At 38.2% G+C, this 23,559-nt stretch overlaps 1 protein-coding gene across 11 annotated transcripts in view; it reads left to right on the forward strand.

The window, feature by feature from the left end:
* The window catches only part of LDB2 (LIM domain binding 2), a 213,153-nt gene that overhangs the window by 31,988 nt on the left and 157,606 nt on the right, over window positions 1-23,559 (forward strand). Inside the window, exon 1 of one of the 11 annotated variants that reach the window (XM_042053221.1) lies at window positions 8,548-8,616. The exons of the other annotated variants lie outside the window; for them this stretch is intronic. Within the exon in view, the coding sequence (XP_041909155.1) occupies window positions 8,563-8,616 (54 nt within the window). The 5' untranslated portion in view covers window positions 8,548-8,562. Of the gene's footprint in view, window positions 1-8,547; window positions 8,617-23,559 lie in introns of those variants that run through there. 11 annotated transcript variants of the gene reach the window in all.

The following is a 23,559-nucleotide window of genomic DNA, read 5'->3' on the forward strand; positions in this document are numbered from 1 at the left end:
ACGTGTGTTTTTCTGGTACCAAAGAGATGCCCTGGCCATTGTCCCGGCTTTGGGAGAGCACGTTGTTTTGCAGAAAGGCATTTTATATACAGATATAATAAATACAAGGATCTTGAAACATTTTGTTTTAGGAAATCAGGCTGCCTTGGAGTGGATATCCTGTATGGAGTCAGGAAGGTATAGGAGGATACAGGAGATGCTGTGCTTGCAGTGGCTGTAGATCTAGAAATGGATAACAAAGGGGTGGGGGAGGGAAGTTGGTTGCTTTCTTGCTCATTCTCTCAGACACAGAGGCTATTTTTGTCTAGCAAATATCAATTCATCAGTATTACAAGGCAGTCCTACTAAGGAAATACCCTTTTTAAAAGTTTTTATTTGCTACAAAATTGCAGAATATTTGGTCAACTTCTACTTCAAAAATGAAGGTTTTTCATTATTTCACTATTTACCTTCAGGGTGGCTAAACAAGAATTCAGTTCCCTTCTAAAATATTACGCTATTTTAGAGCAACTGTTTGTGGTACAGGCAATTACATTATGCAATTCCCTCGTTTAAGGATGGCTGTTCAGGGAATCACAGGTATCAGCATACTGGACACAACTAACATTGGACACAGCCTTAACATTGGACTAAACAAGTTTGAAGGAGGCTATTTATACCATTAAGAACCTGCTAGAGAATTACTGGAAATAAGTGTATGCTGCTAAACTTTGTCCTGCAAGGCAATATTACAAGCTATTTTGACTAGGTGGAAAAGTTTTTAATACTGTGGACAAAGTTCTGCAAAAATAGCTTGTATCTTTGTGGTAGTTGTCTCCTGGATTGTATTGACCAGTTTCTTTTCATGACCATAAATTTTTGAGCTCACCGAGATGTATTTCGAGGAAGGGGCTGCTTTCAGCTGATTTGGGTGGGTTACTTTCCTTGACCTAGGGATCATGTTCTTCCTTTCTACCTGCACATCTTTCTTGAGGCAAGTGGCCTCCTCTGCTGGTCATTCTATTTTTTCTTCAAATGTGTGACAGAGAACTAGTATCCTCATTTCCTTTTTTTTTTTTTAATCCTCAGAAATGTTGTTTGTTTTGGCAAATGATTCCTGAGAAAGGATTTTTTAGAGGAATTGTTGCTATTATATTAGCTTCCCCTAAGTTATTTCTAGCACCAACCCCAAGTCACCTCCTTTCCCTGCTTTTTGTCTTCTTGACTGCTTCCACTTTGGTTTCCTTTGATGGTTTTTTTGTTGTTGTTGCCTGTTTATATCTTTTTGTTGTCTTTTCAGTTATGATTTTTCATCCATCAGCTCACTGCTTTTCTGAGCCAAGCCAAAAAAACTGCAGTAGTTTGCACCTACACTCGCACACAGATTCAAATCTTCAAGCTTCTGACTGTAATTTGTCTGCCAGTTCTCACCTTTTTTTCCCTCTGTATGAACAGCCTGTGTCTTTCCAAATTCCAATTTTGGGATGCTTTTCTCTTCCCCTGTCCCAGTTTAATTCTTAGGAGGAATAAAATCCTGGCTCCACTGCATGCTCTTTGCTACAGAGCAGTGCCCACACTTTTCATCTCTGTGACTCATAGCGTACAAAATTAGTGCTTGTGAAGCTGGAAGAGCAGGGAGAAGCTGCAGCTCCCAAGAAACACTGTTAGCAGGCATAAGATACTGCTCTCACTGAAGATGGTGACTTTTTCTTTGAGCTTATCCCTGTTGCCTGCCCTGCCTTTTTTCCATATGCCAGAAGAAGCATTTGTGTAACTTTCCCAGATCAGGGAAAGATTTCAGATAGACCAACTGAGGAAAATGAAAGACTAATTTGATTGGGTTTGTGTGTGTCAAATGCAAATATTTTTGGCTTGATTTTTTTCCTTCTTTCTAAGGAATTTCAATTAATTATTTCTAATGTTTGTTTTCATGGATTCTGTGATGATAGAGACTACTTAAATGCTGTGTTCACTGCCAGAGAAAATGTGCAAAATTTTGCATTATGCATCTCTTCAGGTTTTCCTGTAGTAGCCAGAGACCTGCCAAAACTATAGATTCCTGGGAATTTTTCAGGTCTCCAGTGAGATCTCACATCAGCTACAAATTTGGAAAAAAAAGAAAAGAAACATTTTTTTTTTTTTTTGCTTTTACCACACAATTTAAGAAACAAAAGTTACTATCACACAGAAGGTTCCTGGTTGTAAAATATTTCAGTCTTAAGTGGAAGATGAGATACTTGGTGTACTCAGAGCAGTATATCAGCAACAGCAGCTAACAATGTAGTTTTGAAAATAATTTAGAACACAGATTAAAAGTTGTCATGGTTGTTTCCATCTAAATCCAAAGTAGTCTCCTTATTTGAATTAACTTTCAAAACTGTTTTTTAATAATTGTGTATTTGATGTAGTTTCATGCATTAAGTGTTTAAGTGTTATCCAGAAAACTTACAGTTGGTACAGCTAAAAATATTTAAGGGTCCAAAGAGTTAAATTTTCAGATTTTGATTGATCAATATATATATACACACATATGCATGTATGTATGTATATATATATAATATGCATATGTATACACTTTCATAAATATAGCTAACAATATGTTTTTCTGCTAGATGAAAAAACACCCAGTAGAGCAGGGTGTAAGTAGTCTGTAATAAGATAAAATAAATCATTCAAAAAAGCTGAGGTGACTGCATTTTGTTCAAAGCTGCATAACTGCCCATTTCAAAATTATGACATAGTAGATATTTGTAGCTGTCATCACAGTTTTTTTAATTCAACCAGATTTTAAAAGATTTGAAACAGCACATAATATTCTTCTCTGTTTAGGGGTGCTTTCCTGTAAATTTAAGTCAGCTCCTAAATGCTAATGCAAGAGCTAGTTATAGTTCAGTTGAATTTTAACAAGTGTATGGATGGCATGTTTCTGTGAAATAAAATTCAGTTTAACTTTCCAGGGTACTTGCTTTGCCAAGAAATACGTAATTTCTCATGCTAACTGTATTTAATTGTTGGAGGATGGATGTCTTGTGGTTTCTAGTGGTAAAAATGGAAAAATATGCCAAAATTGGTCAGGCTAGGTAATAGTATTTTGAGCTCAGTCCTACATAGCATTGAGTATCTCCGTCATTCCTTCTTCCTTGTGGAAGGAAGACAGCCAGGAGGGAGGCCCAGTGATGCTCATTTTCTTTCTGTCCTACTTGGGACTGCAGTTGTGTATCCAGAGCAAATGGATCACTCCTTAGCCTCAGCTGAAGGCTATGCCCATTTAACTCTTGTTTGGTCTCTATCTCCTCTCTGAGAAATCATTTCCTCTTATAAACAAGATGGCTTCTGGTTTTAACTGGAATCAATTCACAGAAATGGGCTGGAAAGTGAACAAACATCAGCCAGCTGCAATGATTGTGTGGTGCCTCTGCAGCACAAGTGGGGGAAGAAGGGGCTGAGTGCAGGCTGGAGGGCAATGTGAAGGAATGAGGGGGGGGATGAATGATGGAGCTCACTTAGCCCTGTTCCTGGCTGGGCTGTTCCATAAATGACCTCTTAAGCTCCTGGTTCTTGTCAAGGGGGTCTCCCTCCAGCCATTCCCACTCTTGCAGTTGCAATGGCACAACTTGAGCTCCTCCACAAATTGATTGGCCTTGCTAAAGAAACAGAAAGCTACCACAGGAAACCAACAGACAAATCCCTGCAGTGTTTTGCCAGGTGAATGGCTTACCTGGCCCACAGAGGAGTTAGATGAACCCAAAAGCAGGAGACTGAAAGGCTGCTCATTTTGACACAAGGCACTGTTGGACAGGCTCATCTGTGCTGCTTAGCCACACTCTCAAAACGGGATTTACAGCATCCAGGACACTCTGCAGGGAACCTGCCACCCTAGTCACCAAGAAAGACAGGAGCAAAACCAGGAGCTGTAAATCTTCTCTTTGCTTTGGTCTTCAGGGGAACACTTCATTAGGGCTGTTGGTTCAAATTCTTCCTGGAACAGCCATTTATCCCTTTCTAGCCTAAATTTACTTCTTTGTTTAAGGTGCTGGTGATGAAGAGGTTCCTCAGCTCTCTTGCTTATGCTGAGCAAATGGACCCAGAGAGCTACATCTGTGCTTACCAAGCAGGGTTGGGGCTGGAGAAGAGACTATGCCAAAGGTTAGGGAGTAGGGCACTCACCTGAAGTAAGGAAATCTGGGATCCAGCCCTGCTCCCCAGCACACTGACCACAGCTCTGATTATGTGCAGAAGAGGAGACTTCAAATAAGAGGAGTGGGATTCACCTGACCAAATGTGGATGGTGACCTCTGAGTCACTTTTCTAGACTCCATGTATGACCACTGGAGAGAAACATGTTTGCATAGAAAACAGCTCTTCTTCCAATGAGGACATTTGAAATGGACACAATGAATTGCAGCTTCAGAGCATCTCTTTCTCTCAAACTACAAGAAATTTAGAAAAGCAGCCCACATGTAGATGACTGCACCAAAGTAGCCTGGTTGACATAAATGTGGCAAAAGGTAACTGAGGAATTCAGGGGGTATTTTGAGAACACCACTTTAAAATTCTATTGCCTGAATTTTCCTATCAACTTCTAAGCAATTTAGTGAACTAGGTCATGATACCTTACAGGATGGAACCTTTCTTTCCCAGAATATAATGATTTTCACATCCAAATGTCTTAAAAACCTACACTTATCCATGTAACAGGTGTGGCCGTTAGGGCTGGTGTCAGGGATTGTGGCATATAATAATGTGGAATAAGGTCTACATGGGACCAAATACCAATGAAAAGTAAAGACGCCTCTATCCTCCACTGATTATCCATGGGCTGTGACACACAGTGGCATTGCTGTGATATTTTCCTATCAATATCATTTTTCAATTCCGAATTTAGGTTTAAAATCAACATTCGCATTTTTCATTGAAACAGTGATAGTTCAGTAAAAATGGGCTGAAATTTTAAAGAAAGACAATTATCCATTATTTAAAACATCAGCTAAAATGAATTAATGAACAACTAATCAATTTTAAGTATTCTGTATTTATATATCTCAGTGTACTGCAGTACCTTTCAATCAAATTACAGTTGCTTTATAGTGACTATGGTACCAATCATAATGAAGCAACAGGTGAAAACCACAGTAATTTAATTAATTAAACTTCAGCCATTAATATTACATGTATTTGAGTCATAGTTTTCAGAAAGAATAGCAGAAAAGTTGTGTTTGTTATTGGAAGTTGTTCCTTCATAGAAGCTTTGGTTTAGCTTTTTTTTTTTTTTTTAAGCTTCGCACAGTGGTTTGATTCTGATTTAGTTAATGTTCAGCCTATTCAGGAGGGTAAAATTACTGGGGTGAGCTTTATTGCTGTAATGGAGGTCTTGAGAAATTTAAATTGAGAAGTATTCTAATGCATCTCTGTAGAATATTATCTGCCTCACTTCTGAATGCTTTGCTACCATGTGCAGAACATGGCACATAAGTGGCTTTAGGGGCTCGATGCACTTATGGAAGTATTTTTCCTTGCTGTCTCTTAACACACAAAAAGACACTTCAAGCCTTTTCTTGGGGCTTATGTTTATTGCAAATTTAAATGTAAAGAGACCGAAGTCCATCACAATGCACCTGCAGGCTTTTTTATTTTTTCAACTGTAGACATTGTGATGATTTTCAATGAAAAATTCTGTTGCCAAGGAATTGCTGAAGTGAAGGTTTGTAAAACTCTATTGTTGAAGATAGAGCCAAGATTAAATTAAAAAAATTATTTTTGCAATGGGTTGCAGGTAAAAATTGTTTATAAGCTCATATTAGCTAGTCAGGGAACATAAACTTTATTCTGTGCTTTACAGAGACTGTTCTACAGTGCAAATGTTGAACTGCATCTAACGAATTATCTAAGGAATATGCCCTGTGAGCAGTTGCAAACATTATGTGCTGAGATGTGTTCAATACACTGTTCATTGAGCAACTCTGAAGAGTAATAGTAATAATAATAATAGGAGCCTATTTGCAGACAGTTGCAAGCAGGAGAAATGGCTAAATGCTTCAGTTAAATTATTCCTTATTTGCCTTGTCATACTATGTGGTAACAGTTAATAATATAATGTGTTTTAGTAATGGGTTGGGGTTTTTTTCTGTATTACTTCCTCTGTCCAGATTATTCTCTTCCATTAGCCCATTCTCAATGGTTTATTTTTTTGCAAAGTCCATCCAGTGATTATAGTATGACTTCAAACTTGGCTTTCCTGCTATGTCCAGGTGATGAAGTAGTGTCTTTGGTGGACACTTTTCCAGCAGATCTACTAGTGGAGGGTTTTTTTGCTATTTTATTGAAATTCTTCCTGGAGGCTTGGTAATAGCTGTGCTGAGTATCAAAGCTGAAGACAGATATGGACCTTGGACCTCCCTTACACATTTCAGAGAATTTCTTAACCCCATTTTCTGATCCTTAATATTATAAGGTACTTTAAAAAATATTATGATTGAGACTTTCAAATAATCAGACTTAAGATAGTATTAGGTCAGTTTAAAATTACATCACTTGAAGTTCAAATATGAGACTTTACACCTCACTAAGCTTTCATATTTGTATTTAATTACTTTCTGCAGAGGAAAGTATTTAAGCTTGTAGAAAAACATGTCTTCTCTGAGCTGTTTATAACAAGCTGATTAATGTAATGTATTACAAATAATGTGGTATTCAGTTTTTTTAAAACTAAATCAGTTCATGCCAGATTTTATAAAAATGCTAACGGCACAAAGTATATCCAGATACATCCATCTAAAAGCAGAGAAACATTGTGCATTAGAGTGAAGCAAGAGGAATTTCAGTGTATGCAGTGGATATTGCCACTTGCATAACAATTCACCTCTCTCTGTTGCTAGTGAATATTCATATTCCCATAGTAAGGCTCTTTGTATTTACTGTTCTGCCGAAGTGTGAGATGGCATCCAAGCCCTCTAGTGTTTTATCGGAGTAGACATGTCATTTGCAATGTTATTCTAAGCCTCCCTAAATAGAACAAGCTGAGATGAACAATACTCTTGTATACCTCTCCTAAAACTCCCTAAAATGTAAATGTAATGTGATATTGACTCCTTTATAACTGCCTCATTTTGTAAAATTCCTTACACTGGCTTGACTTGGAATAAGAGTGAACGTGGGGGGAAGGGAGAGCGAGAGCTTCTCTGGACCCTGAGCAGACTGTATTTGTAGCCCAGAAAGCAAACTAAGAATCACTTGCATTAGAAGAAATAGATTCTAGCATGCAGGGGGGAACTATTACACAGAAAACAAATTACATAAGTTATACATGAATCCATTCAAGGATTCTGCTTTCTGTATATCTGGAGTACAAACTTTCCAATAGCCATCACTGTCTGTCTGTAGAAGCACAGCTTGTAACTGTGAACTATAGACTGCTTAAAAATAAGTAATCAACATGATTCCTGGCTGTGTTCCCTGCTCTGGCTACTCCTGCCTTCATGTCTGTTCCCTTGCCTCTTATACTGTCCTTCCTAGCAGTGCTCTTCCCCAGGCCTTCCCACTCTGACCTCAATTTTTCACGTGCTTCATCTATTTCAGGAGAGCAACAGCCCCTGGTACCAACAGTACCTCAGGGGCCGTGGTTGTTTGCCTCGCTTTCCTCACCCTCCCCTGCTGCCTTTCCACTCAGTCAGCTCATTACCTCGGCAGGTTAAGTAACACTCAAAGAGTTACATGCAAATTTTAGCACACCATATTTACAGCTGCATTGGCTACTTTTTGCTGGGGAAGTCCCACCAGACTGATCTGGACACAAAGCAGGACAGCACTAGGTGCTTTCCCCGGCTTTGAGGGGGCTGTTTTCTCTCTGGAACAGAGTGTGGCTGTTCTCTAAGCAGACTGACATGCAGTTGAGTTTCATGCAAAGCCTGAAATCTGGACTATCCAGTTTAGATCCAGACATGAGGCAAGGATACAGCACAGCTTCAGATGCTTCAAATGTTTCAAAATAGATGTAAATAACTTCTGTGTTGAAAGGGATGCAAACCCATCTGCATAGTCACACTTATCAGTTAGTTTGTTCTCCTGCAGGTCATTTGTACAATGTTTGTGTGCAAATAGGCATTTAAAGTGATCAGACAGCATAATTAAGCAAAACTGTACTTTAGAAATACCAAGTGAATTTCCTCTTCATCTTGGTGGGAGAACAGATAACAGCCATCAGGCCTCACTCTTTGGAGTGACAGAGTTGTATGACTGTTGCTGCTCTTCAGTGCCTCTCTAATCAAGGTGCTTCTCTTCAGATCACATTTAATGCTTTGGGAAATCTTCCTCAGCCTTCAGTGCACTGCAAGGACTGGGAATGCGAACATGGAAATAACAACCTGTTGTTCTGATGGATTATTGCGTGCTGTGCAGGGGCTGCTGAATGTACAAAATCAGAAGGGTGCTGGAAAGTTTGTTTTTAACAGTGCCAAAAAGGGCTGAGCTGGTGGTGTGCTTGATCAGGAGGTGCTTGATCCCTGACAGCAGCTCTGCAGCTGAGGGGCTGCCAGTCCAGCTTCAGTGATGCAGCCCTGCAACCTTCTGAGGGCTTTTCTGGGAGCCATGGGACAGGGATTCAAAGCCCGCAGACAGACAGACACCACTAGGCAGTGTAAGGTAAATACTTGATTGCTTTTATCCACTGTCCTTAGATGTATTCCCAAATATACGAAGGCAGAGTTTTAATTCTCAGACTGTGTGGTGACTTTTGTGCACCATCTGTATTCACTGTATTCTTTGCATCTGTATTCTCTAGAAATATGCCATTACAGGTAAGTCATATTTATTCAGATAGTTATTCAGTGCTTGTTCCCCAATGAAAACCTCATTGCTACAGGTTTCTGTCAGGTCAGGAGCCATTCAGAGCAGCAGATGGAAGCCGGGTGTCTAATTCCGGTTAGATTTCTTTGGCTTTTGTCTATTGCAGCTGTGATCGTGTTGGGTGTCCTTTTTGCTGGTATAGTTGTCATATGGGAGTTAAAGTACTGATTTTGTTTAGTGATTGCTGCTATCAGTAAAGATAATTTTAATAATTATCTTCCTATAATATTTTAATTTTTCACCATGACAGGGTTATATTTGCTATTTGATTTTATTACAGTCTGTTAATTTGAATCTGATTTTTATTACTTTATTACAGTATTCAATAGCCAGTATATTTATAAGTATAAATGACTTATGACTTGAAACACTTGACTGGGAATTATAACTTGTCTTTTTGTATCTTGGAAAACAGATTCTCATTATTTTGTCAGGCAAACTTTAGGATAAAATGCCCCTACCAGAAAATGAGCAGTGTAACTTAACTTGGCTGAGAGACCTAATGTAACTTGAGTAAGCCAACACCTTTGCTTTGTGTGTCTTGCATGGGTGATACTTTAATCAAAAATAATCATTCTTACAACCATCTTTTCATGGGAGTTCTTCCTAGCCCTCAACACATCAGCACACACAGAAACCCATTTTACAGACGTATATGTGTATGTAGTTATGGCATAAAGATGGGGAGTATTTCAGACAGCACCAGCTGCCTCTGATGCAAGAGAAGGGGAATGTAATTGCTTCTGTGGAAGTCTGTACATATTTGCCAGAATTTATAAATGTTTACAAGTAACTGGTCTTCGCATAAGCAGGGCCCTCAGGGAGTGCTAGGCCCCCATCTGCTGGAGAGTTTTATGTCAATTCTGGTGATTTTTAGGTTATTTTCCCTGCATTTTTCTCTAAGAATTATCATCACTTGGCTTACTTACTTAAATGCTGATAGTGCCTGGAGAGGCAAAGGCCTTATTGTTTGGAGTAGTCTACATACATATGGTGAGAGACAGTTTCTCTCCCAACAAGTTTTCCATCTAAATAAACAAGGTTAACAGGGCTGGGAAGAAGCAGTAACTCCCCATTTCACGGGGGAAGAACAAGAAAAGTGAGAGGAGCTGAGCACTGAGCCCCAATCCTGACAGGCACCAAAACGTTTGCTCCTGGCAGGGCCAGAGGGTTTTGGAAAATATTTTCAAGTTGAAAACAGTTGGAAATGTACTTCAAGAAAAATAAACATTGCAATCTGCTTGGATAGCTAAGCAGGAATGGCACAGAACTTGGTATCCCAGAGGTTCTGGGGATTATCGGCTTTCAACTACTTTTAAGACCTTTTGGGGAGATTCGGTGGCCTCCCGAGTACGTTTGGTAGCTTAATTTGCAGCTTTTCCTTGTCGTAGTGCTGCCTAGAGCTGTGCCTTTGACTGGAGTCTCTCGACTGTACTTACACAGCAAACATGTGACTGAAGTCTAAGTGTGAAATGATCCATTCCTTGGTGGTTTTGAGGAGCCTGAGAAGGTAGCTGAGATGTCTGCCTTACTGTTTACAGAGAAGGCTTGCCTGAGGACGCAAATGGGCACCCTTTCTAGGATGCTGCTTGTCTTCTGTGCACTGTTGGTTGGATGACACAGGAGAATGTAACCAAGACACTGAGAACAGTCAAGCTTGTATAGAAATTTCTTCCTTTGGCCCATCTCTCCCCCAACATGGGCACTGCAGAAAGCAGCAGTGAGAGTTCTCCTGGACCCAGCCCTACAGCTCTTGCCAGCCACCTCAGGGCAGTGTGTTTCAGTGGCTGGAGTAAGATTAATTGCACACTTGAATTTCACACACATCTTTAAGGGCACCTATAATTAAAAATGCATTACAGATTACAGTTAAAATTGTAACGTTGGGAATGTTTAAAAACAGACATTTGTCATCAGCAGGGAAGCCTTTAAGGAGGTAAATCTATTATTATTTCCCTCTTCTCCCAGATAAGAATAGTAGTGGATGAAGAGAGACAATCTCCTGTACAGTAGAGGAAAAGCCTCTCTGTCCAGTGGAGACAACATTCCCAGGGGAAAGCATCCAGGTTTGGGGATTCTTTGGAAAATCTGTTGCTTGTCTTCTATGAGACCTAGGAAATAGCTCACAGTCCTGCCCAAAGAAACTAGTCTGAATCTGAGCCCAAATTGTGCCAGCAAAGAGTGGCACACGGTGTAATTTGAAGAGACTGGGTTATAATATTGGGCTGATTTGCAGGGGAAATGAATATTTAGGTGGAAATTCTTATTTATTAGAATCCTATTTGTTGCTGCAAATTACAGTCACTTTGAAAGTGGGTTGATTTACCTGTTTCCTCTGAAGTCCTGCTTTCATTCTCTGACCTGATGTGGTGTAGAAAGAATCAAACCATCTCTATATAAAAAAAAAAAAGAGAGAAACTGTACTCAAACCATAAAAGGGTTTTTGGTGTCTCCAAAAGAAGAAAGGCAGTCTTGCCATAAATTTGGTGAACTGCATTTATAGTGCTTATGCCCACAGATTTAGCTTGTAACAGGGAAATCTGCTATGTTTAAATACCCAGAAGGAGTCTGGAAGACAGATTTGTCCTGATAGCTTGTCATTTACCAAAACGGGTAGTGATAATTGGACACAGGAGACACTTGCAGATCAGCCTTTAGTGACAGTGCTGATAGTTACTGAAAACATAAAATATCTCATGGTGGAGCTTCAGTGTCTTCTCTGTCATCAGCCCAGGCGATGTCCACAGCAAACACCATATGCATCATTGTCAAGTGCATTTTATCAAAATACTCTCAGTTCAATCCCTTTCTTGTTCTTTAAAATATTCTACAACTGTGCATATTAAAATTTACAAAATACTAATGAGATTGGAGAAGTGTAAGATAGGGATGGATAAACCCATCCTTCCGAGGTTGCTTTTGGCTCTGATGGCTCTGGCCTGGAATGAAGCAGGTATATTAGTTATCTACCAGGTATAAAACCTCTTTTCCAAATCTTGCTTCCCTTGGTCAGCATTATATTACTAATCTTCGCCTTTCAGCCACGCTGTTATTCTGTGCCATAGGACTCAATGTTGCTCTGATGGAGTTGAACAAGATGAAGAAAAAAATTAGTTCTTTGAAGAGTGAATTGTCACAATTACCAAGGATCTGCATATCAAAAAGCGTCCCAAAGTTTGTTAATGAGAGCCTTTCCTTTTGCATTGCTTTTAAGCATCATTTATTGCAACTTCCTTTTTATTTAGCTTTTGCTTTTTAGAAAATATGGGGGTTTTTGTAGGGCACTGTACACAACTATGATATAATTGCAGAAATTCCAGCAAAAGGTCATACATCATTCTGACTTCTCCAATTACACTTCTGTCTGTCAAATAACTTGTAAGAACTGGGTTTTTTTTTTCCTTCATTTTACATCTTTGAATGCTGCCTCTTAGATGCAGGATACTTATGCAGCACATTGCTCTGTGCTGCCTTTTTAGCACTTTTAACTGGTTCCTGTCCTGCTTCTTGCAAAGTATGCACAACACTGCCTGCAGCGGATGCCTGTATTGCTTAGTTGTAACATTTGGCTGTCTAAGGAGCTGCTGAAAATTATATTCAGATGAAGCTAAATTGCCAGCTAAATATTGAACTGAGCAGTAGATGGTGAAGTCCCATGTGGTATTTTATTATTAATCTCATCAGGAGGTTGTAAAGAACAATACCAATAATTAGTCATACCTTCTAACCCTGCAAACCAGGACATATTGGTTATATTACCCTCCAGAGTATACTTCATTAATAACTTCCTATTTTACTTATGTATTATGATGTAAGAAGGATTGCTAGATCTTAATGAAGGTAGCATGTGAATTAAGTAATACAATTTGACCAAACAGGTTAAAATTTATTTATTCATAACTAAATCAGTGCTCGGTACGTTAGTGTGTGTGATTTAAACCGATAGCTTTCTGTTTCTGAAATGAGACCTTGGATTAAAAAATGCTGGAAAGATTTAAGAACTTCCTTTTGTGCCCTTTTGCTGCTGTTGTTACCCTAGATATAAGGTATTCAGGCTGTGTGTTATATTCATATCCACTGCTTCTAAGACACATGACCTGAATGTGACAAAAAGATAATTTTATAATATAATGGTAAGAATTTATAGGAAAAAAGAAATGAGGCCAGTAGCTACCTATAATGTAGGTTCTGTTTGAGAAAAGGATCCCTATACAGCAGAGCTGTTAAGATCTGCTAAAGTAAATGGAATTTAGGCATATATATAAACACATACCCCAGTTTTATTAATCAGTATCAGAAAGTATATTGAGGTTCTTAATTGAGCCAAGATAAAATGTATGAACACGTTTTCCCTGACTTGTTGTGGATTCAGTAAACAGTGTTTTTAATTACGTAATTTTACCTAAAAGTTATTGGGAATAAAAGGTCCAAGGGAGTTCAGTAACACAGACTGGTTCAAGTTCTCAAGACAACACAAATACTAAATACATTTATAGATTTAACTCTAGGGCACTTTACTAAAAATTACTTGATGTAGCATTTGTTGCTATGTGCTAGAAACAGTTTCTCTGCCCATACGTTCGATGTATGTATGAGTATCAGGTTGGCTGCCTGCTTTGAACTGGTAAATATTTACTTAGGAAGTTGTTGGGTTTTTCTGTAGGTATCAAACTGATGACTGGCTAGTATAGATCTGATGAGAAGTGCCATCTCAAGTCAACCCTCCTTAAAGTAGACTAGACACTGAGACTGCCTGTGTTACCACAAGCTTGCTCACCACAAGCCACAAATTGCCCTTTTAGGAAAGCAAAGCAAACTTAAGGCAATAATAATCTGCACTGCTCAGGCAAAAGCACTTTTTAAATGTGCTTGCAAACATTGCTTTAGAAAGACAGAAACACAATTAAACTTCAAAAAAACAATTTTTTAAAAAGTCAAACAAAGAAGGTAATGTTAAATTTCAATACGATCCATCAGCATTTAAACTTAAATTTGAAATCCCATCCCTGTCTTGAATTATACAGACTGGTTTGTAGAAGAAAAAAACCTGATTTTGCTCTTAGGAACCTTCAGTTTTTAATTTATTCTTCTGTCTTTGGCACAAATTAATCCAACTCTGATAAACTTAATGTTGGAATTTTTTCAAGTGGTTGAGGACAAAGATGGGTACAAACCAGTTTTCAGGTCTTTAGAGGGAAAGCATTAGTGCTTGCCTACTTTTTTTGTTTATTTTGTCTTGGAGTAGTGGGGTTTTTATGAGTGTATTTTTTTTTCTATGTGTCTAAGATACTGAGAGACAGGCTGACCTGACAGACATTCAAAAACATTGTAATCTGTATTTATTACTCAGTGGAAGACGCAAGGCTAATGGAATGAATCGATAATGCCCTGGATACACACACTGTATTTACCTAGTCCTGCTTAAGTCCGAATGGAAATTTTACTTATTGTTTAACTAATAATTATTTTACCAGCTATATTAGTTCTGGGTATTGATTTTACACTAGCAGTAAATTTGATAAATCTTTTTACAACTATTTAATTGTTTATTTCTTTGTTTGTAGATAATAAAATTAAAAGTCGCAGCTGAGACATTGAGCTGCCAAGAATTAACACACACCTATATAAACACAAAAATAATACTTTTCTCAGAAAATTCTTTGCAGATATCAAACCGTTGTCTGATCTTTGTACCCACATATATTTAAATACTGAATTTTTAAAATGTTGAAAATAATAAACCACTAATAGTTCTGAATCCAATTGTCTGAATTTGAAGTAAGATGCCCACTTAGAAATCCTAGTAAGAAATAATTCAGATGAAAGTTGTAACCATGGTTAACTGTCCTGCAACTTTTAAATTGAGTTACAGATGCTTAAAGTTGCATGGAGCAACAGCAGGATGGAGAACAGGGATCTAAACACTAACCAGGCTCCAGCTAAGTTAGTAAGGCAGAGTCCTGATAAATACTTCTGTGTTTAAGCATTGTTCCTGGTGGGGGTGAATGGTGAAGAAAAGCATCTTTGGAGCAATGTTAGTTAGGAGTGATGTTCTGTTGCTCATTTAGATCATGAACCTTTTGTCAATATGAACAATTAGTGGGCTAAAGATTCCATTGACCACACAACAAGAATCAATATACACAGTACTTGTTAGTTATTTACCACAGAGTGTATTAACGCCTGTCGATTCACCATAAATCCTTTAAAGCTATCCTGCTATGATCCTTGCCACAACATGCATTGACACATCAATAAATCCTTTTGACAAGGGCGATATGTGAAAATCAATACCAGTTTATCAGCTATTTCCATGTAGTCTTTTCTACAGAGGTTCAGAGATCTTTTCCCAAAGCTGTACAACTGACATGGCGTAGGGGCAGATCTTGAATCAAATAGTGACCTTGAATCAAGTAGTGACCTTGATTAATGCTGTTCACACAAAGAATTTTGTAAATCCCATACAAGGGACATACAACCATTCCTGATGAGGTTCACTGTTTGGAAAGTGCTTTTCAAAGCTTTTACTGATTTTCTTTTTTTTTTTTTGGGAAAGTGAATGAACTTTGTGTGCACACAAAACGTTAGGCGCTTTTTTTTCTCAAAGAAAAAGAAGTTTCTTCTCTGATAAAAAATTGCCAGACGTTTCTGTCACTAAATTATTTTCTACAGCAGAAGACCCATCGCCAAAGGCTGTGCTGTGCACTTATTCTGCTTTATAAACTTTATTGCATTATAAAAATAGGTTTAACACATATAATGGAAGATACGAGATTTAGGCAGAGGAGAATCATTTTTTTAGTTGGTTCTTCTGAAGTGTTTGAGGAACTTTGAACTGATCCTATCTGATTTCAAGTGTCAAGCAATTTTTTTAAAATCTAGGCTCCTTAGGCTTCCAGTGGTGGTTGTTTTTCATGTCTAAGTAAGATGATTTAGATTTTTACAGTAATTTCTTCTATGCATACTGTCCTCCAAATATATGCAGTAGTTTTATCCTGAAGTTTTATACATTACTTATTTCATCAGCAAGTTGTAATTGTCCTGGAGAATGTAAAAAATTTTGGAACCAATGAAAAAATAAATAAATAAATGCCCCTGAAATACAGAAATATAGCTGAAACAAAACTTGAACAGAAAATAATGGCTACATTAATGACACTAATTGTTATTTTTCAAAATGTAAATCTTTTGCCCCTTTCTTGCACAACAAATTAACATTTTGCATTGCAAAGTAGGCAAAATATTAAATTAGTTCTCTATCTTGCATTCAGGGGCATGTAAGTCATGCAGCAGCTTAAAAATCATCTCAAATTCCACAGAGAGGAAAGGATAAGGAAGCCTAATACATGGCTTTTTGGGACTACCTCTGCCAAAGTCAGCTTTGATAGAAGCAAATCCAATTCCCTCTTCAGTCAGTGGGAGCTGGCACTGCTAATGGCAGGGTTTGGTTCTGCCCGTTGGTGTAACTTTTCCTGTGAAAACTCAGTGTATTGCATGTGTTTCCTGTAATGTTTTCTACAGATACGGACCTTAAAGAAGGACTAAGGAAGCTTTGGCTTATGTTGCAGTGGTTTTAAGTGATGCGAAAGATAAGTGTAACACTCATGATGGAACATTCGGGTCTCTTGGTCTTTCCCTGCCCAACTCTTTACAACATTTCACTGTAAAAATCGTACCTAAAACCTCCACTCTAAAATCTCAATTATTCTACTATGTGTATGATAAAATATACACCTTGTTATCTGCCTTTCTTTCTCCCCTTTAATTTCCTCCCCTCCATCATTTCTCCTTTATCTTGTTCCCTCTGATGAATCTCTGAAGTGGGGATAAATGTAATGTATTAAATGGCATTAAAATACAGGAAAAACTCTGTTTTGTTTAACTACCTTGTTTATGGTGATAAAGATATTTAGATGATATCCCCCCAGCAGTTAGATACATGAACCATCCTTAAAAGTAATTAGTAAATTTTTCACTTTTCACAAAGGATTTGTTAAATACCTTCTCTCTGTCTCTTTCTCTCCATTAAAGAGGAAAACTGTTCTCACTTAATGCTGCTCTTTCCCATTAGAGTAGTCTGGATTTCTTGGTGCACAACCAGGATGGGCTTCTGGTGTGTGCTCCAGGGACTGCAAGCTGAAAAGGGAAGACAGTATGAAGAAAAGGGTGGAATAAATCCACGTAAACAACTGAAGAACAATGATCTCTGAATGAAAAACAAGGTAGAGTAGCTTCAGGCAACAGATAACCCAAGCTCCAGCTGACCTTGGCAGCATGACTGGGTCTTTATATAAGGACAGAAAGCTCCAGCAATTTCATCAGTTTTGCCCCACTGTCAACCTTGCATCTATTATTATTTTATGTCTTTTTTTTTTTCCTCTGCTCACATGTATTTATTGCTTGAATGTATTTACTATGACTAATAGAAGGAAGATCTCTAATTAAGCTTGAGCTTTCTCAAGTCTCTCAGACTCCTGCAGACTGATGAAATTCAGGACTCTTTTTTTTTTTGTTTCAAATCTCTTGTGTCAGAGAAAATTAGACACCAGCTCTGCCCCAGTAGGGTTGAATTTTGGGCCTAAGATTAGTCTTGCTTCTCATTTTGGCATAGTTGTAGAGTCTATCTTTTGTCCTTTCTGCTGTGAATGTGCAGTTAAACTAACAGCAGAGGGATGGAAAGGCATCCGTCTTGAGCACGTCACTTGGCAGCGACCAGATCTTAAGCATGAACAGATTTGTTGAGGCAGCTTTTCCAGCCTATTCAGTAAAGGCAACCAATTCTGAGCCTTGTGTACTATGAGCTGATGGGGTCTATTAAATATCCTCATATAAAACATGCCAGGGGCCAGTCTAAGGGAAAGAAAGGAGTGTTCACTGAGAGACGTGAGCTAAAATCTGTGAACAGTTCTGTGTCGCCAAGATTAGTTGTTTGACTGTTTGTGAAGGATGCATCAATGTATCCTACTTTAAAATTGTAAGGGCTGCATGGTTTTTTTATCATATAAGAATTTTGGCATTTCTTTGGCTATAACAAATGATCATGCTGTTGCGTCCACAGCTGGTATATATGGATGAAACTCCATATATGCAGCTGAGAGAGGAAGATTGCTTGGTGGTGGTTTTGTTACAGGCTACCATGTACCCTATGTACCTCTGCACCTGTGTTGTTGCATGTGAAAAACTTTTTAAAGTCACAATATATCAACAAGAGTCAAACACTTGTGAACTAAGCTGTACAGGATAAAAATGTGTTACTGTGGTGTTTTGATGTTTTACCAGTTTAAAATATTAATATCATTTAAGAGAGTGAATTGCAAATTGTAGTTGATGATTGCAAAAGGATCATTTCTACTGTTTGAATGATTTTCTGCATATCTTCATTTAACGCTGATGAACTAATTTCCAATGTGTTTATTTTTAAAAGAAGACATCCTATACTTAAAAGCACATTAGTAAAAATACTGTTTATTTTTAATGCTGCTGAAAATAAAGGGGTCTTGTGCTCATGCAATTAAAAAGGAAACTGTTTTCATATGAGTAGACTGATAAGTTATGACATGGAACATGGTTTGCTGTGTGACCATGAGGTCTATTCAGGAAATTATTTTTCCTTATTATCCATCAGCTATCCTCTGTAGTTGACAATTTGGGTTAGGAGAAAAGTTAGAAGTTTGGATGAACAAATAAACAAATAGGAAGAAGCAAGAGAGGGGATTTCAGAGGCAAGGATTTGTTTGGTGGTGAGGAAGATGGTTTTATTCCCACCCTCCAATCTGACCCATTTTCTTGGCTTTAATTGTTTAGTTGTTTTACATGAACAGTGATAAAGCACGTGTGCTAAATAAGTAGCAGTGTTTTGTCAAAAAGAGGCTATATTTCAGTAGAAAGACACTCAATTGCTTTAGTTAGTTTGTAAATCTGCTACTAGAGACCCTGAATTTAGAAGTCCTTACAATGCTGTATAAATGTTTAACTGAATTAAGGATAAAGTGTAAAATCATACCAGTCTTCTAGATAGGGGAGCAAGAAGCACATTTTGGTTTTACCGTTAACTGTTGTGTGACAAAACCAAGCCACCCATTCTTCATTTTGTGCCTTGCACAGTGAGAATGACAGAATATTTTACTTCTTTCCAAGTATATGATGGTAGTGTTCTAAAAAACTCAAAGCTCTTTTTTCTCCTAGCAATAATATTTCCTCAGCTTCTACAATCATAGATGTAAAATTCTTTAAAAAGCAAAACAAAAAAAACCCCCACCAAAAATCTCTTCAAAGTCTAGTCTGTGTAGTCAGTCCATACATTTATGTTTGTTCCTGGGAATTTCTTATTTCATGGGATTAAGACATCCCTTCCATAAACTGACTGATACTGGGGCCTGTGCTGGACACAGCTTAAAAGAGGAAGGGCTTGCTTTTAAAGATGTCTCAGTGTGCATTTTGGCTGAGGTTCTCTCAGGAGTTGTAAAGAAATTTGGCAGGTGAAATGCAGTAGTCCTTTGCAAAGATGTTTTCTCATGTTTGAACAGCTCTGATGGCCACTGCCAAGGAGGGACAATTGCCAGTCACTCCTGAACTCTTCCCAGCCCTTTTTGGGAGAAACTGATGTCATGATTCATCTTTGCAAGAGACAGTGCTCATGTTTCCCTGCTGTTTTATGCCTCAGCACAGGAGGAGGTTCTTTGTTTTCTCTCCCCTTGGGCTCGCTTCTTTCAGTCCCATGCAGGGCTGAATACAATCTGGCCTATGGTAGAGATTTGGAATCCGTTTGCTTGCTCTTCTACAGCTTTCAAGGCTTGCCAGCAATACTGTGGGACGCCTGGAAAAAATTAAAGCGTTATTCTATCCTGAAACTTGTTTCTGCAAAAATGCTATTCTAGGCTTCCATGTGTATTGTTTCTCCGTGATCCTCTGTATGAAATTTGATCTGTTTCAAAAGGCGAAGGAAAAAAGCAACAACAAAAAATTTCTGATTACCTGTCCAGCAGACTCCTTCTTTGAGCAGACAACCTGAATTCTCTCTCCTCAATTTGAGAATCAGAATCTCTTCTGATGAAAGGAATCAAACCCAGCTGAGAATGGCTCTGCTGTGATTGAACTTAAAATTCTTCTCAGCTTAAAAAACGGAAGCTACTTGACAGCAAATTCACAGTGCAAGGTTATTTTTAAATGCTAGTATATTGGCTGGTTCATGGGGAAACAGGGCTGTAAACAGTGGGGCAGGAGTTGGGGTTTCCTCTGAGCAATATTTTTGTCACCTGTTTTCCAGTGTCATTTATTCAGCCTGCAGAATAACTTCTCATGTTTCAAATGCAAGTCACAGACCAGTTGTCCACTGCGTCCTCTTACAGTAGCCCAAATCACCCCAGTATTAGCCCAGTTGGAGTGAACCCATGAAGATTTAAATATTTAATCTCTGTAAAATTTGGTGAAGTTTATTGCAGAATTTCCTTTGGAAGCTTTTATTGGGAGAGGATGCACATGGTACATAGCTTGCCTTTACCTTTAGGCTAGTGACAGAGAAGTTCTGAAAGGTCATAAATACGGGGAGGTGCATCACAGGCCCTGATGTGATCATGACCTGCAAGAATTCTGGCACCAGAGGCTAAAAGCTGGTGCTTGCTGGCCATCACCAGGAAGGTGAATTGCGCTCAGTAGGGTAAATTACTGTCTCCACCCTCAGATGTGAATCCCTTTATTTATCTGTGTTTAAAACTGGCTTTTCTTCAGTTAGTAGGACACATTTTATATATGGCTAGTTTCACATTTTTGAAAATCAGTCATAATACAGTCATTAAAAAAAATTGTGGCTACTTGCAAACAAAAAAAATTGCAGGGCATTATTCATTGCAGTCATTGCCAGGGCTGGTGTTACCATTACTTCTAGTTTTAAGAGTCCTCTTGGCTCATGACACAAAGGATTTTTTTAATTTGATGACATCTTGCAAAATAAAATAATGCATTCTTAAAATAATGTGCGATGAAATGATTACCAAAACCTATAACTGAAATCTGTGCTTTCATTATATCAAATGCATCCATAATCACATTTTGTACTACATTTTGCTTTCTTTGGTGCTGCAATAGATAGGGTTTCACTAAGGTTGCCTAATGTTCTCCGTGATAGCTCCCAGTTTGCAATTGCTGATAGCTTTGCCAGACTTTAACTTTTTGGCATCTCTATGAAGTGAAGCTTTCCGCACTAGTTTTCTTCTTAGTTGAATCTGTTTTGGAAAATTTCAGAAAAAATTATTCAAACATTTCCAGGCATTAGGCAGCAGGAATATATATTTTTCTGGACCACACTGAAAAGTCCTGGCAAACCTTGCTCTGAATAGCTGTAGCTTTGCCTCCCTCCCTCTGCTGCCCATCCCATTGTTTGGGAATAAGGATTTGAAATTTGGCAGGAGGGTGTTCTTTGTCTTATAAAATTGCTATGAAAAGCATCACATTGTGTGAAGTTAAAAGTCTTTGAGAAAGTGTAATGAAGGCAGGTGGGAGAGTGAAAAAGTGAGAAAAGAAATCTTTCTGTCTCTGGAAGTATTGGTGGAAAGCAAGGGGAAAAGAGATATGAGCAGAGAAACACTTAATTGAGGATGAGACACTGATGTGAAACGGGAAGTCAAAGGGAGTTGCAGGATTTAGTATTTACTGCACAGGAGATCAGGCTTTGGAATCAGCCTTTGCAGAAGGAAAGATTTGTGGGGAAGAAGGGTCAGATGTCAACTATCCTGCCACCAGCAGCAGATGCATTGGGAAAGGATAAGCGAGCAAAACTGGGAAATGACCAAAAATTTTTTACTGATATATCAGCTCATCCCAAATGGGAGGTTGTGCCTGGAGCACTGCATTCAGGAATTGCCAATGTATTCTGCCTCTGCTAATATACCTAATATGTTTTAAAATTTGTTTATGCTTGTGACTTGAAGCCCGGCAGCAATGAGTTCTACAGCTTGTGCGTTGTATGAAAAATGATTTCCTCTAACTGGGTTTAAAACTGTAAGCTAATTTTATTAAGTGTCCTCTGTTTTTTTGGTTGTTTTTTTTTTTTTGTAATTTATTTATTACAATGATGATTTTTAGACTGAATAATAATTCTCTAATCACAGAAAAGAAAGTCCAGAACTTTTATGACTTGCAAACCTCTGTTGTACCCATCCCCAGTTACCTTTTTTCCGATCTGAAAGCATGTGGTTGGCCTTTTTTATTACTACATATCATTAAGCCAACATTTCCATGGAATTATCCATAATGGTTCAGAGATTTTTGTGCCGCGTGATAATAGCTAGGTCCATTGTGGTTTAGATCTAATTAGGATTGTTTTCCCTCATATGCAGTACTTTGCATTCATCAATACCCTCTGCTGTTTTATTGTTGTTTAGTATTTTAAGCTTCCCACAACTCTTTGCATTCAGATCAGCTAGCCAGAGTGACTCTCCATGCCTGGTAAAGTTTTTCATGCTGTTATCCATCTTCTTTCAAAGTCCTACAAGACTCTACCTAACATCTCAGGTCCTTGGGAGTTGGGCTGGTAGCTTTCTTCTGTTGTGAAAGCTTGCCAGTTATTTCTACCCTTTGTTTGCTATCTTTTAATGATTTATTAACCAAGTCTTAGGTTTTCCTTTATTGAAACTTAGAACAAGATAAAAACTGTCTCCATTTCACAAAAAAAAATTCAATACCACCACTTGGAGATGCAGGAATTCAATTTGCCTATGAAACTTTATTTGGCATCTTTTAGTTTATAAAAAATTCTTTAATTAACTGATCTTATGGTATTAGATCATGTGATTCCTGCTTTCTTCAGTGCACAGCATGCCTCTGTAATGGGAGCAAATCAGGATAACATAAAGGAAGAGACTGTTGTCAGGAGAATATTTGTTTCAGAAATTGGCAACTGTACTCTGAATGAAGTGAAGGAAAATGTCCCCCAGTTAAGGTGGTTAAACATTAAGTTCAACAACTCTTTGCATTTCCACATCTTACTTCAAGGTACTCACGTGTGCAAATAATGTGCAGGTTGTCATAGAGGCCAAGGCCTTTGCCTGGCTATTTACAACAGGCTACAGTAATTTTACAGGAAGTTGGAGCAGTGAATGTAGTGGCATTCTCTAAGAAATTCTGGATGAATGAAGACACAGTCACAGATATATGAATAGATAGACCTATGCACATAAGATCCTTCTTCTAAGTCTAATTCAGAATTACATTATTAGTATTGTTAGAAAATATCTTTGTATTTAGGCAGTAGAACCACTGCCCACTATGGAAAAGAACAATTGTTGCAAATGACTAGACTTAAATGTTGGCAAAATAATACCTAAACTCTCAAGACAACTCCCGTGTTTATTAATCAACACCAGCTGTTCCTGTTTATGCAATACTTTGTAAACATAAAAGAATAAAGTAGAATCTGATATGACAGCTCATATACCAAGATTCAGCTTTCTGCAAAAACAAATCAGGCCATTAAAAAATGTGGGGTTTGTTTCAGGTATTCTGACAAAGCCAGCTAGTCCTGTGATAATAAATGTAACCGTGTTTCTCTAATGCCTTTAGGCATATGGCAGGTACCTGGCAAGGAGACTTCTAGAGCTAAGCCATCAGAGAGGTTTTCATGCTCTCCCCCTGGAAGGAACTCATAGGAAGCCCCTCTCAGAGGCAGCACCTTTCAAGCATTTCTGAGCCATGTCAGTTCCAAATTTGCCCTAAGTGCCACATTCTGATTTCTGTCACACGGAT

Source organism: Corvus kubaryi, unplaced genomic scaffold (genome assembly GCF_017639235.1).
Source record: "Corvus kubaryi isolate FWS band 111438036 unplaced genomic scaffold, C.kubaryi_AGA036_p1.0 split1-131, whole genome shotgun sequence".
Lineage (NCBI taxonomy): Eukaryota > Metazoa > Chordata > Aves > Passeriformes > Corvidae > Corvus > Corvus kubaryi.